Source organism: Anoplopoma fimbria, chromosome 13 (genome assembly GCF_027596085.1).
Source record: "Anoplopoma fimbria isolate UVic2021 breed Golden Eagle Sablefish chromosome 13, Afim_UVic_2022, whole genome shotgun sequence".
Classification (NCBI taxonomy): Eukaryota; Metazoa; Chordata; class Actinopteri; order Perciformes; family Anoplopomatidae; genus Anoplopoma; species Anoplopoma fimbria.
In genome coordinates this window covers 23605056-23617613 of record NC_072461.1, presented here as the reverse complement: position 1 = coordinate 23617613, position 12558 = coordinate 23605056, and the positions used below count along the sequence as shown (strand labels likewise).

The following is a 12558-nucleotide window of genomic DNA, read 5'->3' as shown; positions in this document are numbered from 1 at the left end:
TGGTCAGGTTGATTATATGAAAACGCTGGCAAATCAATGTGATGTGGAAAAATACACCCCCAACAGATGATATGAACACGGAGATGGAAAAAATACACAGCAATTCAAATGTGTTTTTTTTTACCCTACTATTAACATTAATAATACAGATATGTTCAAAAATGTTTTACAAGGACCATGTTCTGTGGGTGTTGTAGAAGAAAACAGTTTCGCAATCAGAGATCCATGTCTGTATCTCAGCGGGGTCAGTGGAAGGTTTTTTTAAAATACAGTACCAGTCAAAAGTTTGGACACACCTTCTCATTCAACTACTTTGAAGAATCTAAAATATAAAACATATTCTGGTTTGTTGAGCATTTGTTTGTTTACCACATCATTTCATATGTGTTCCTTCATAGTTTGGATGTCTTCAATATTAATCTACAATGTAGAAAAATAAAGAAAAACCATTGAATGAGAAGGTGTGTCCAAACTTTTGACTGGTACTGTACATTTATACACTGATATTAGCTCATTTAAATAAGTTTTGATCAATATTTCTTCATTAACAATGGATCAGAGATCTCGTATGTGAAAGGGATCGCTCGTAATAACTCTCTGAGAATTCCCACCCGACTTTCAGCTTAGTGTTTCGGTTTTCTTGCCCCAAAATTTGCTGTTTTTTTTAGCAAAAAAGCTCAATAAACCCTCTGTATGTTTGCTCCAAACTAAAAAAAATCTGTAACCGGTGATTAAACTAAAGTGTGACGTTGATTGCAGAGACTATTATATGTCAGCGAACTTTGTGTCTTTGAGAAATATAAAAGCAATGAACTTTTCCATGAAATTAATAAAATGCAGAAAACATTTTAATAAAATGTAACACAGTACAAATCAATAGTCAACTTAGTGCTCCACATGCAAATACAGCTGAACTCATCCAGATCGTTCGCATATGGAGAAGAGGATCACACAAACTGGCAAAGAAATAACACTTTTTTTCTCTAAATAAAAAAAACTAGGGTTTTGTACAGAGGACTTTTAAACATGTTTTTTGGACAAACCATCAGGGTATAAAGCAGCCGTTTTCTTGATGACAAAAAAATTGGCATTGTTTGGAAAGGACATGACTTCTGGTTTACGTAAACCGTGACTTCTTTAGTCCAGTGATTTATGATATTCATCCAAACCTACAGCAGTTCACATCCCTTTTCTCAGTGTTACTCTGAAAGGCTTCAAGACTGTTTCTGTGGGTCAACATGAGGCTGTCGAAGAAAAATAACTTAACGATAAATGTAAAAGGACAGAATGGTGTGGAAAAAGAGTTGTAGTCGTCTCTTTTATGACCACTAACTGCCTCCTCACACAAGCCACATAGTGACAAATAATGCTGGAAAACAGTCAGTTACCACTTTTACTGTATTATCATTTGGTTTATGTGGGGAAACGGATGAAATCTGGTGAGATGTTCTTGGTCAACGGAAGACTGTGTGTGTATGTTTTGTGTAATGTTCTTCATCATAGTGAATATGATGAAGAACATGACGCCACATGTGAGATGCTCCAAATAGGGAAACAGTGGATGAACAAGCGGGCGGATGGATGGATAAATGAACAGATGGGTGTTGGGTGATATTTCACGCAGCCGACCGTCGGCGGATGACAAACGCTCCCCTCTGCAGCTGGCCCAGGTAGATCCTCATCTTTGTACTGTCGCTCGTCTTCCTCACCCAAATCTGGAGAACGAACGAAAGAAAAATTAACCTTCAAAATAAACCACATCCATGTTGAAATAAAAACACAGAGAACTGCAGAAATAAATTCACATTATGTTTTTTTACAGAATGATCATCCAGTGATCATTCCTCCTCAGTGATAGTCGTGTTGATCAGCGAGGGGAACTTAGCCCTTGTTACTCCTCAAACACTGGTGAAATAAATCTGTGGCTGTCATCTTTTCCCCTTCCAACCAACCAACATTTAAAGCTATACTAAACTAGCAAGACCACGCTAGATTTTAAAAAGTATCCAACCAAAAACCTTTTCCAATGAAGTAGCTAGTAGCATTAGCTCCAAAAGTCTCCAACACCGACAGCCCGTCCCTAAAGGCCTCCCTAACAATCCACTCCTCCAGCATGATTATAATGGAAGTAAACAAGGAACATCGCTATCGTTAGCACTCACAGCTGTCAAGCTAGCAGTTTGTGGAGGAATCTGGTGATGTGCAATGAGCACCTGGGCAGAATACACGCAGGCAGGTAGGTAGGATGACAAGCAGGCAGCCTGTCCAATTATCACAGTGTGGCCAAATGAAATGATTGGACGGCTTATTGCAGTCCTGCGACTTCCAGAGATACCAGATTTATGTTTTGTTTTTGTCACAGTGTTTGATTTATGGATTACTGTTGGGATGTAAAGAGACATAAAAAATATATATTTTTGGGATGATTACTAACCCTTGTTTAAGATTTTGTTATTCTGTAAAACGCCCATTTAATAACCAAAACTGACAATGAAAAATAATAAATCAAACAGGAGTCACTCATTATTAACTATTTCCAGCTGTCGATTAATACACATTTAATGCAGCAGCAGGAAGGTGTGTGTGGCACTGACTCAAAAATAAACTAGTGTGAAGTGTTCAAGGTAATGAAGTAACACGTCACCCAGTGCAACAGTATGGCTCATTAATGGTTTCTGGAGCTCTATGTCGCAGATAAATAAATTATATACACGGACAAAACTTATTGGGATCAATTCATGTGATTTGTTGACGATACGGATAAATATAGAGTAGCCCAAGACTGGTGTTTTAATCAGTAAAACCAGTTCTTTATGCAATAGGAGTCAAACGAGAACCAAAACTCACCTCATTTGTCCCCACTGAGCTAATGACACAGCTGATCTTTGTGTTGTCCTTTGACTCCAGGTAGATGGCCTGGCTCTTGTGGTACCTGTCAGCATTAAAAAAACAAAACAACAACACACAAACAGAATTAAATTCGGCACTCAAGGTGAGATATAAAGAGATAGGCATAAGTGCAGACCAGCAAGTGGTTCATTAAACATAATTTTACCCAGCTGAATAAAAACCTCGTTCCTCCTGAGATGGCACTAAATAGATAATTGGACTGGAAAGTCAAAACAAAAGGGTCTGGGTTTTTTTTTTAATGGCTCCAAACTGTCAGAGGACAGAACCAACCCAGGGGGAGAGACTGACAACCAAAGTGTTTGATCATTAAGGGCCCACTGAAGAATAATGACGCATGTGTCTCCCTGCGGCTCTTTGTGGAAGGCTTTCCGGTGGCGGCGTGTTCTGTGGTGAAGAATAAATGAGACTTCGCCTTGACTGAAAAGTGCACATGCTTCACAGCTCGCTCCTCTCAATGTCCTCCGTCTGTATCAGCAAGCTAATAAGACAGACCGCTATTACTGTGACCCTTCTCCACATGACCTTCTGTTCTGACACGTGTCTGATGCAGAGCTGCGCTCTCAAACAAAAAGGTCAACAGAGCTGCGTCCGGTCAAGGATTTCCATTCTCTTTATCTCTGCATCACAGCAGAACGGAACACCGAGTCTGATGCAGACACATCTCTATGAATATGTATTTTTTTTTCATAGTGGCTTCAAGCACAAGCGCTGATTCACTGGCTCCTGATAAATAGCTCTTTCTGTAGCTTAGAACAAAAACAAGCTGCCATCAAAGTGGTTTGTAACGTGTCTATTGAAGACCAACCAAACAAACACCAAAAAGGCATCAAACACACACATAACAATGTGGCCATCTAGTGGTGGTAGTCAAGCAGTGTGGGAAACAGTGTGATGAGATGTCAGTTTTGAGAAAGAAACTACAAATTCACCATCTTTTGTCGTAGTAGAGTTTCCCCTCCTCGATGCGGGCCTCGTAGCGCTGGGAGGGGCTCTCCATGGGGGCGGAGGGGACGTGCTCTGGAGACGAGGGAGACACTGGAGAGGGAGAGACACCTGATTTGCACCCCCCCATGCAAAACACACAGTACTAGTCGTTTAATGGTTTATGGAGAAGTTTTTCAAACATTTTGGGGAAAAGGCTAATCCCCTTCTCTTGCTGAGACGTAAAGGGAGATGAGAAGATCGATGCCACTTTCCTTTCTGTCCACTCCATATGAGGTTACAACCAGCAGCCGGTTAGCTTAGCATTAAGACCAGGTAGGGCTAAAATAATCAACCTCTCTGTCGTTTTGGTCTTTTTAAGGTCTTTTTTTAAATGCTTTTTCATTCTGAATGACTTATTTCCAAAAATAATTATGTGATGAAGATTTAAAGTGGTGCTTTTGTGAGATTCTTTGTGGAGTAACTCAGTGTTACAGATCTGCTAAATAAGTTTGTTGACAATGAGTCCCTCTGGTCGAGGAAAGCCCTGGAAACAGGCCATAAAAACGATTAAACTGATTACTGTGAGTTTAAAAAATAATGCATGATGTGATGACCTGTTTCTTGGCTAGGAGTCTTCCTGAAGTCTCTGCTGGTTGCAGGGAAGTTACTGCCAAGCAATATTCTAGATGCTGTTACCTTTGACCCAAGCCATGTTAGGTGTTTCCATTTTTTTGTGCTAAGCTAAGCTAAGCTAACCAACAGCTAACTGGAAGTTCATATTTAACTTACAGACATGGGAGTGGGATCACTTTTCTCATCTATCTCAGCAAAAAAGGGAATTACAATTTTACAGAACTCATTGTGCATTTCAAATGGAAGTTAACTGCTTTAGTCGAGCATTGACATACCTGGCCGTTTTGGTGATTTAAGCTGTAAAAGAGAGGGTGTGAACATTTTAGAAGACATAATTAGTAACAATACCATTCAGCGGGGACATACATAATATCAAGACATTTAGCAACACTTACCTTATTAAGTGTTCTTAAATCTTCCATTATCTGATCGTCTGTTAACAAATAATTTAGCTGAGGTGTGAAGAGTTAAGGAAGATATTTTTGAACAATATAGCAGAGAAATGTAGCCAGTTCCACCGATGTAGCTGATGTAACTTTGACTGAAACAAACTATCTCCCCTGGGAATCAAAAAGTATCTTGAGAAATTGCAAAAAGTACAATTAATACTGAATATTTGAACCCTCACAGATTCAATAAATGGCTGAGTACTCCGTTAATCAGAGACTGCAAGTTTATGTGAAGGATATCTGGAGCAGGTTTTCTCCGTTTGTCTGGTATTGGGACCGGATCGTTGGGCCGTCTCCTCAGCTTCCGAGTCATGATAGGTTTTACCTCCATCGAGTCTATGTGTGAGGAAATAATGACAAACTGAGATCCAGCAATAGCATTCAAATAGAGTCAAACATTCTCTAAAAGCACAACCTTTGTAATCTATTAAAAAACAAACCGACAATTCAAAAGGACCGACACCAACATCTTAATTAGCTGTATCTGTCCTACTTTAAATCAGACAAATTAACATTCAATTTTCAGAGAAAAACTTTCACTTCTTTTAATGCATGTCTTTGTCTGCAGAGCAGGTCCCTGATATAATAATCTCTTACCGCCTGTCAGCTCCATTGTTAATTTTTCGTTCTCGATCATCTTCTTCTTCTCCTCCAGCTCTGCAATTAGGTTTTCTTTCAGTTCAACCTTTTTATCGTCAAACTCTTTCACCGCTGCCTTCTTCTCCTTGATGTAGTTCCTCTCCACCTGCTCCGTCTGCAGGAGGTTGAGAGAAGAAAAAAAAAGAAGAGATGATTAGCTTGTAATGCCAAAAAAAGTAACAATTAATTCCATAGAATCTGCATCTGTCAGACAGCACGAAGACTTACACTCACCTCGAGTTGGAGAAACAGATCTGTAAAGGGAAATAAAGAAATGTCTTTGAACAAACAAAGTAATATTGACCGAGTGCATAAAAGTCTGGCAGACACAGGAAGCAAAGAAGCCACTGAGTCAACAACGATATGGTGACCAATCTAATTAAAACATTAAAATGGTGGAAGACGGATGTGTTGGGAGCAGAAGGAGAGGAAGTCCTTATAAAAACAAATTTCATCTGCAGGTTTACAGAAATATGATGTCTGGGTCGACACTGTGCTACTTAATTAATATTGAATTTTGTGTTCAGTCGCACTGTTTGGTTTATTTTACTTCTATCCTCACACTGTTTGATGCATTACTTTGAGCAATTCTTATTGAAAAAAAAAATCCCAAGACTAGTCAACCACAACATGTACATTAGAACTGCCATCATTTTTGCATTTGGCAAAGTTTCCTTTTTCTATTTCACATCTACCAGCTGTACCAATGTTCTCTCTGACCAAAAACAAAAAACAAATTAAAGCAGGAAGCACTCCAAAATTCTAGTAATGTCCTGTATGCACCAGAAGCAGAGCACAGCGTGGTCCGTCTATAAATACTTGCCTGCATTTCGGAGTCTCTCTTTGTACTGCTGGTCGAGCTTCTTCATCCTCTTCTGATACTCCTGCAGTGTACCTGCAGAGAGCAAGAGCAATTTACAAAAAACATGAAGATATATGGAATCACAACTTTTACTTTGAGAACGTTGTGGTATTGTCTTATTATGACTTATGTGTTCTTGTAGGATGAGAGCCAGTAACATCAGAAGTTATTAAGACACTAATATGAGTTGTTTCTTTGCAATATATCCCCAATATTTCTAGACAACTAACCTGCAGATGTTGGCTTCTTTTACCTGGTACTCTCATGACCCACCAACAGTCTAGACTAGATAACACTGATATTACACCTACATTTTGATTCTCAAAGAGGCCACAATGAGTCACTCCACAATTTACTGTGCAGAAACAGTTTGAATCAGTAAACAACAGAAAAAGGACATGACGATCTGATCTGAAAATGATCTGATGAGTTTGTCAGCAGTTTTTTATCTGTTTTTCAGCTGGTTTCGCTTTTTAGACAGAGACAGTGGCTGCACTGTTGAGCTGCCGCTGAAACTCTTTTGTGGCCTGTTGCTGTAATTTCAAACCACCATAAGTAATCAGCTAGGAACTGTCCTCTTATGAAAATGAACACCCATGATCACTAAAATCCCATCTGGAAAAATGAAGAGTAGCAGTGAATTCTTGACACACTTCAGTTATAAGAAATAAAATAAATCCTATTCATTACCTTCTTGTAATTGCTGCAACTGTCTTTTCAGAGAGGCCAGTTTGTCTTGATACATTCTGCAATGAAACAAAACCGCAGGTCATATCACATAACACTCAAACCTTTCACCTTCAAATGACTTTTTTTCCCCTCTGAGGTTAAAACAGCTGATTCATGTTTGGCAGAGCACTTACTGCTCTTTGATTTCCACATAGTCATCCTCGTCATGCTTGGCAAGGTCTGTTTCACTGGCATCTTCCGTGTCTGGAAAAAAAAAAGGGACATGACAGGAAGAGAATGGAGTCAGTTCTCAAAAGTATTTCTGGAAAAAAGAAACCACACACACACACAGGACATGTGTTCATTTCAGCATGCTGTACCAGGAGATCAATATGCAGTTTTTTGTCCAGCTCAGCTTTTTTCCACAATTAAGTTGACACAGCAGAGACCATCAAAGGACGTGCGTGGCACCGGTAAGGTAATGGAGAACACTCCCGCAGGATTATTTATTCTCTGATCAACAACAACAAACAACAACAAAGTTAAGCTCTACAAAGCTATTGCTGCTAGATGTAATCACACGACACATCATTGAGATCAGCATGGTGGGATTGATCAGAACCAGTACACCCAGTACACCCACCACCACCACCACTACCACCCCTCACTCATGTGTATTATTTATTCGCTGATCAACAACAACAACAAACAACAACAAAGTTAAGCTCTACAAAGCTATTGCTGCTGGATGTAATCATACGACACATCACTGAGATCACGCATGGTGGGATGATCAGAACCAGTCCACCCAGTCCACCCAGTACAATCCACCACCACCCCTCACTCCTGCTCTCTCTCTCCGGCCAAAGCCACCATGTGTATGTGGCAAACTTTTTTTTGCAAGAGGAAGAAGCCAAGTTTACAAGCACACAGAGGTCTGACTACAAGAGAAGGGCAAAAGGCCCGGACGCGTTGAGCTGACACAGCAGCTTTCATTTTCGGTTAGCATGAACGTGCTAGCTCCAGTTAGCTCCTAAACAGTCGCACTGTGAGTTAAAATACGTCCACATGGTCCGGGGAGGAGGAAGACAAAAACACAACAGAGTCCCAGCCGGTCGCTCGGACGTGGTTGTCAGCAGGAGAAGAGCTTTGCTAACCTCGCAGCGCTGTCATCGCCTCGCACTGCTGCCTCATTGAATGGTGAGAGGAGAGGAGAGGGCAGCGCAGTGGACACAGACCTGTCAGTGCTGGGAGCTAACGCCAGCTAGCCGGCTAGCTAGCCAGCTAGCTAGGAGGCTGCTGTCACTGTCCGGGCCTTTAGCGGGGAGAGTTCACACCGCATGCTTCTGGGATGTGTTGCTGTGGCTGGACAGCAGCGTGGTGGGAGGGGGGTTGTGTTAGCATGCGAGCTAACAAGCTAAGTGTGGCTGAGGCTAGCTGACATAACAAGACAGCTAGCCTCATTAACTTAGCTTGTTAGCTTGGATGCTACATAACAAGACAGCTAGCCTCAGCCACAAGCACTTAGCTTGTTAGCTTGGATGCTAACATAACAAGACAGCTAGTCTCAGCCACACAGACTTAGCTTGGATGCTAACATAACAAGATGTATAAGAAACATAGCTGTCTTGTTATGTAGCATCCAAGCTAACAAGCTAAGTGCGTGTGGCTGAGGCTAGCTGACATAACAAGACAGCTAGCCTCATCAACTTAGCTTGGATGCTACATAACAAGTTAGCTCCTCAGCCACAAGCACTTAGCTTGTTAGCTTGCATGCTACATAACAAGACAGCTAGCCTCAGCCACATGAACTTAGCTTGTTAGCTTGCATGCTACATAACAAGACAGCTAGCCTCAGCCACATTAACTTAGCTTGTTAGCTTGGATGCTACATAACAAGACAGCTAGCCTCAGCCACACAAACTTAGCTTGTTAGCTTGCATGCTACATAACAAGACAGCTAGCCTCAGCCACATGAACTTAGCTTGTTAGCTTGCATGCTAACATAACACACAGCTAGCCTCAGCTACATGCACTTAGCTTGAATGCTACATAACAAGACAGCTAGTCTCAGCCACATGAACTTAGCTTGTTAGCTTGCATGCTACATAACAAGACAGCTAGCCTCAGTCACAAGCACTTAGCTTGTTAGCTTGAATGCTAACATAACAAGATGTATAAGAAACATAGCTGTCTTGTTATGGAGCATGCAAGCTAAGTGCCTGTGTCTGAGGCTAGCTAACTTGTTATGTAGCATGCAAGCTAAGTTTGTGTGGCTGAGGCTAGCTGTCTTGTTATGTAGCATGCAAGCTAAGTGTCTGTGGCTAGCTGTCTTGTTATGTAGCATGCAAGCTAAGTGTCTGTGGCTGAGGCTAGCTAACTTGTTATGTAGCATGCAAGCTAAGTGTCTGAGGCTAGCTGTCTTGTTACGTAGCATGCAAGCTAAGTGCCTGTGTCTGAGGCTAGCTAACTTGTTATGTAGCATGCAAGCTAAGTTTGTGTGGCTGAGACTAGCTGTCTTGTTATGTAGCATGCAAGCTAAGTGTCTGTGGCTAGCTGTCTTGTTATGTTAGCATGCAAGCTAAGTTCATGTAGCTGAGGCTAGCTGTCTTGTTATGTTAGCATGCAAGCTAAGTGCATGTGGCTGAGGCTAGCTGTCTTGTTATGTAGCATGCAAGCTAAGTGCCTGTGGCTGAGGCTAGCTAACTTGTTATGTAGCATGCAAGCTAAGTTTGTGTGGCTGAGGCTAGCTGTCTTGTTATGTAGCATGCAAGCCAAGTATGTGTGGCTGAGGCTAGCTAACTTGTTATGTAGCATGCAAGCTAAGTGCTTGTAGCTGAGGCTAGCTGTCTTGTTATGTAGCATGCAAGCTAAGTGTCTGTGGCTGAGGCTAGCTGTCTTGTTATGTTAGCATGCAAGCTAAGTGTCTGTGGCTAGCTGTCTTCTTATGTTAGCATGCAAGCTAACAAGCTAAGTGCGTGTGGTTGAGGAGCTAACTTGTTATGTAGCATGCAAGCTAAGTTCTGTGGCTGAGGCTAGCTGTCTTGTTATGTAGCATGCAAGCTAACAAGCTAAGCTGAGGCTAGCTGTCTTGTTATGTAGCATGCAAGCTAAGTGCGTGTGGCTGAGGCTAGCTGTCTTCTTATGTTAGCATGCAAGCTAAGTGCGTGTGTGAGGCTGTCTTCTTATGTTAGCATGCAAGCTAAGTGCGTGTGGCTAGCTGTCTTCTTATGTAGCATGCAAGCTAACAAGCTAAGTGCCTGAGGCTAGCTGTCTTGTTATGTAGCATGCAAGCTAAGTGTCTGTGGCTGAGGCTAGCTGTCTTGTTATGTAGCATGCAAGCTAAGTCTGTGTGGCTGAGGCTAGCTGTCTTGTTATGTAGCATGCAAGCTAACAAGCTAAGTGCCTTAGGCTAGCTTGTTTTGTTATGTAGCATGCAAGCTAACAAGCTAAGTGCCTGTGGCTAGCTGTCTTGTTATGTAGCATGCAAGCTAACAAGCTAAGTGCATGTGGCTGAGGCTAGCTAACTTGTTATGTAGCATGCAAGCTAACAAGCTGAGGCTAGCTGTCTTGTTATGTTAGCATGCAAGCTAACAAGCTAAGTTCATGTGGCTGAGGCTAGCTGTCTTGTTATGTAGCATGCAAGCTAACAAGCTAAGTGCCTGAGGCTAGCTGTCTTGTTATGTAGCATGCAAGCTAACAAGCTAAGCTGAGGCTAGCTGTCTTGTTTAGGTCACGGGCGGTCCGAATTTAATTTTGGAGGTGGAAATAAAACAACGTTTCAAAGTGTAGCGTCACACGTAGATCAAATAAAAACGCGGGTGTTGAAATTAAACAACAATGTTCGCAATACTCGCGCGCTTCCGTTCCTCACAGACAGCCTGTCAACGTTACCTTCCTCCGAGTCTCTCCCTCTGAAACTTCGGTCTTCGTCGTCCTCCACGCTGTCAAGCTCCTCTTCGTCGTTGTAATAATCCACCATGGGCGACAGCAAAGTCGAAGCCATTTGTTTCGATTGGGAAAATGTAAACAAACCCCAAAAATTAACAATCGATTTGTGTTTTTGCAGCTTGCTTTGGAACAGCGCCTACAACTGGCAGGACCCCCGAGCAACAGGCTGTCTGCGCATATGCCTGTATACAATGCATGTAATATTAACGTTTAATATATATAAATAAATTTAAAAAATGATTTTTTTAAACAGGATTTTGAGTTAGCGGTCACCTGTCAATAATTAGCTGGTTATTTTTATTTGTTTTGCAATATATTGTTAAGATATTTGATCAGGCATATGTCCGAACACCAGGGGTTGTGGGGTCTTTGTTTTGGCTCCTGTTTTTCTTGCAATCCATTAAGTTTTTCTACACTCTGATCTGTGTTGATTCAGTGGGAGGTCATTTGTGAAATCCAGTGTTTTTTTCAATTAAGCCACAATGTGTTCCTGCATCCTTTCACAAATTGGCTCCAAAAGTGCTGTTAAATGTAGGCTGCATTTCTGTCAGCATATTGCATTTAAAAAAAGCAAGAACCTTAACATATAACTATAAAAAGCATATCATAATTGCAACAACCACAGAGGTTTCAATTTGCTTTATTTCAACAGAACAATCCACAATCCAGTGTCAGTACTGTTACATATTAAAAGAAACAATAAACAAAAAAATCAAACAGTGGTAACAGCCTGGAAGCACACTTTAACATGTAAAAGCCTTTAGACTAGTTTGATCCTGTGAAGACCACATTTACAGATGGTTGCTCTTGAAATAACTATGATTTCCACAAGATGCAGAGCCCAACTATATAAAGCCTATTGCTATCGACCTTGAAGTCACCACTTTAACAGTTAGTTGATTAATTTTCTAACGGAAATATGTTTGGATAATCGATTATGAAAGTTCTTTTCAAAAATACAAAAAATGGCTGTTTTCTTAGTAATGTATTTTGGTTTCTGTCACATATTTTGGAAAACTGTAACAGGTCATTTTCACTTTTGCCTTTTGTTTGATAGACCAAAAGATGAGTCTGGAATTCAGGCCGTTGACAACATCACAGAGGCAATAAACATGGAAGCCCAGAGGCCTAATGGACACAACACTGACCTCCTAAACCAGGGATTGCGGGTTTGAGTCCCATGAGTGTGAAGCAGAGTGGTGCAGCCGAAGCCCATAATCCAAAGGTAAATTGGTAGAATACAACAACTGTATTATACAAGTAAACTAGTAAATATTGAAGTTTGTCAATATTAAGTTGTCTTTCAGTGCCTGGCTCTGTTTTATTGTATTATGTTGCACAGACATGTAAGAATCTGAGGTAGCATCATGGCTGTCTGAACAAATAGAGATTGAAAAGCAATGTGGACACAAACATTTTAAATTTAAAATTCTAATTTGAAACATCCGGGTCTTTGGATCACATTATTGACCAAATATAACCTGAGTATGACACAGGTTTGATCAATTCCCTTCACGCTCA

General features: G+C 41.0%; 1 protein-coding gene across 5 annotated transcripts; it reads right to left on the bottom strand.

Annotated features, from left to right (window-relative positions):
- Positions 1-837: 837 nt before the first annotated feature.
- On the bottom strand, positions 838-11205 carry suds3 (SDS3 homolog, SIN3A corepressor complex component). Of its 5 annotated transcripts, none has more exons than XM_054611252.1 (12): positions 10981-11205; positions 7281-7350; positions 7108-7163; positions 6379-6450; positions 5784-5809; positions 5514-5670; positions 5157-5252; positions 4863-4924; positions 4743-4764; positions 3840-3963; positions 2848-2932; positions 838-1715 (listed from the first exon to the last, which is right to left on the bottom strand). In XM_054611252.1, the coding sequence occupies exons 1-12, from the start codon at positions 11090-11092 to the stop codon at positions 1617-1619; spliced, it is 981 nt and encodes a 326-aa protein (XP_054467227.1). In that variant the 5' UTR covers positions 11093-11205; the 3' UTR covers positions 838-1616. The 5 variants fall into 5 exon arrangements, with proteins under 5 accessions (XP_054467227.1, XP_054467229.1, XP_054467228.1 ...); XM_054611254.1 differs by having other exon boundaries at positions 3840-3945; XM_054611253.1 differs by having other exon boundaries at positions 5790-5809.
- Between the last annotated feature and the right edge of the window lie 1353 nt (positions 11206-12558).

Coding starts and splice junctions, on each gene's coding strand:
- suds3 (XM_054611252.1), bottom strand. CDS start 11,092: ATGGCTTCGACTTTGCTGTCGCCCATGGTGGATTATTACAACGACGAA. Junction 7,164..7,280: donor TATGTGGAAATCAAAGAGCA/GTAAGTGCTCTG, acceptor GTTTCATTGCAG/AATGTATCAAGACAAACTGG. Junction 2,933..3,839: donor CTCTACTACGACAAAAGATG/GTGAATTTGTAG, acceptor TAATGCTGACAG/GTACCACAAGAGCCAGGCCA.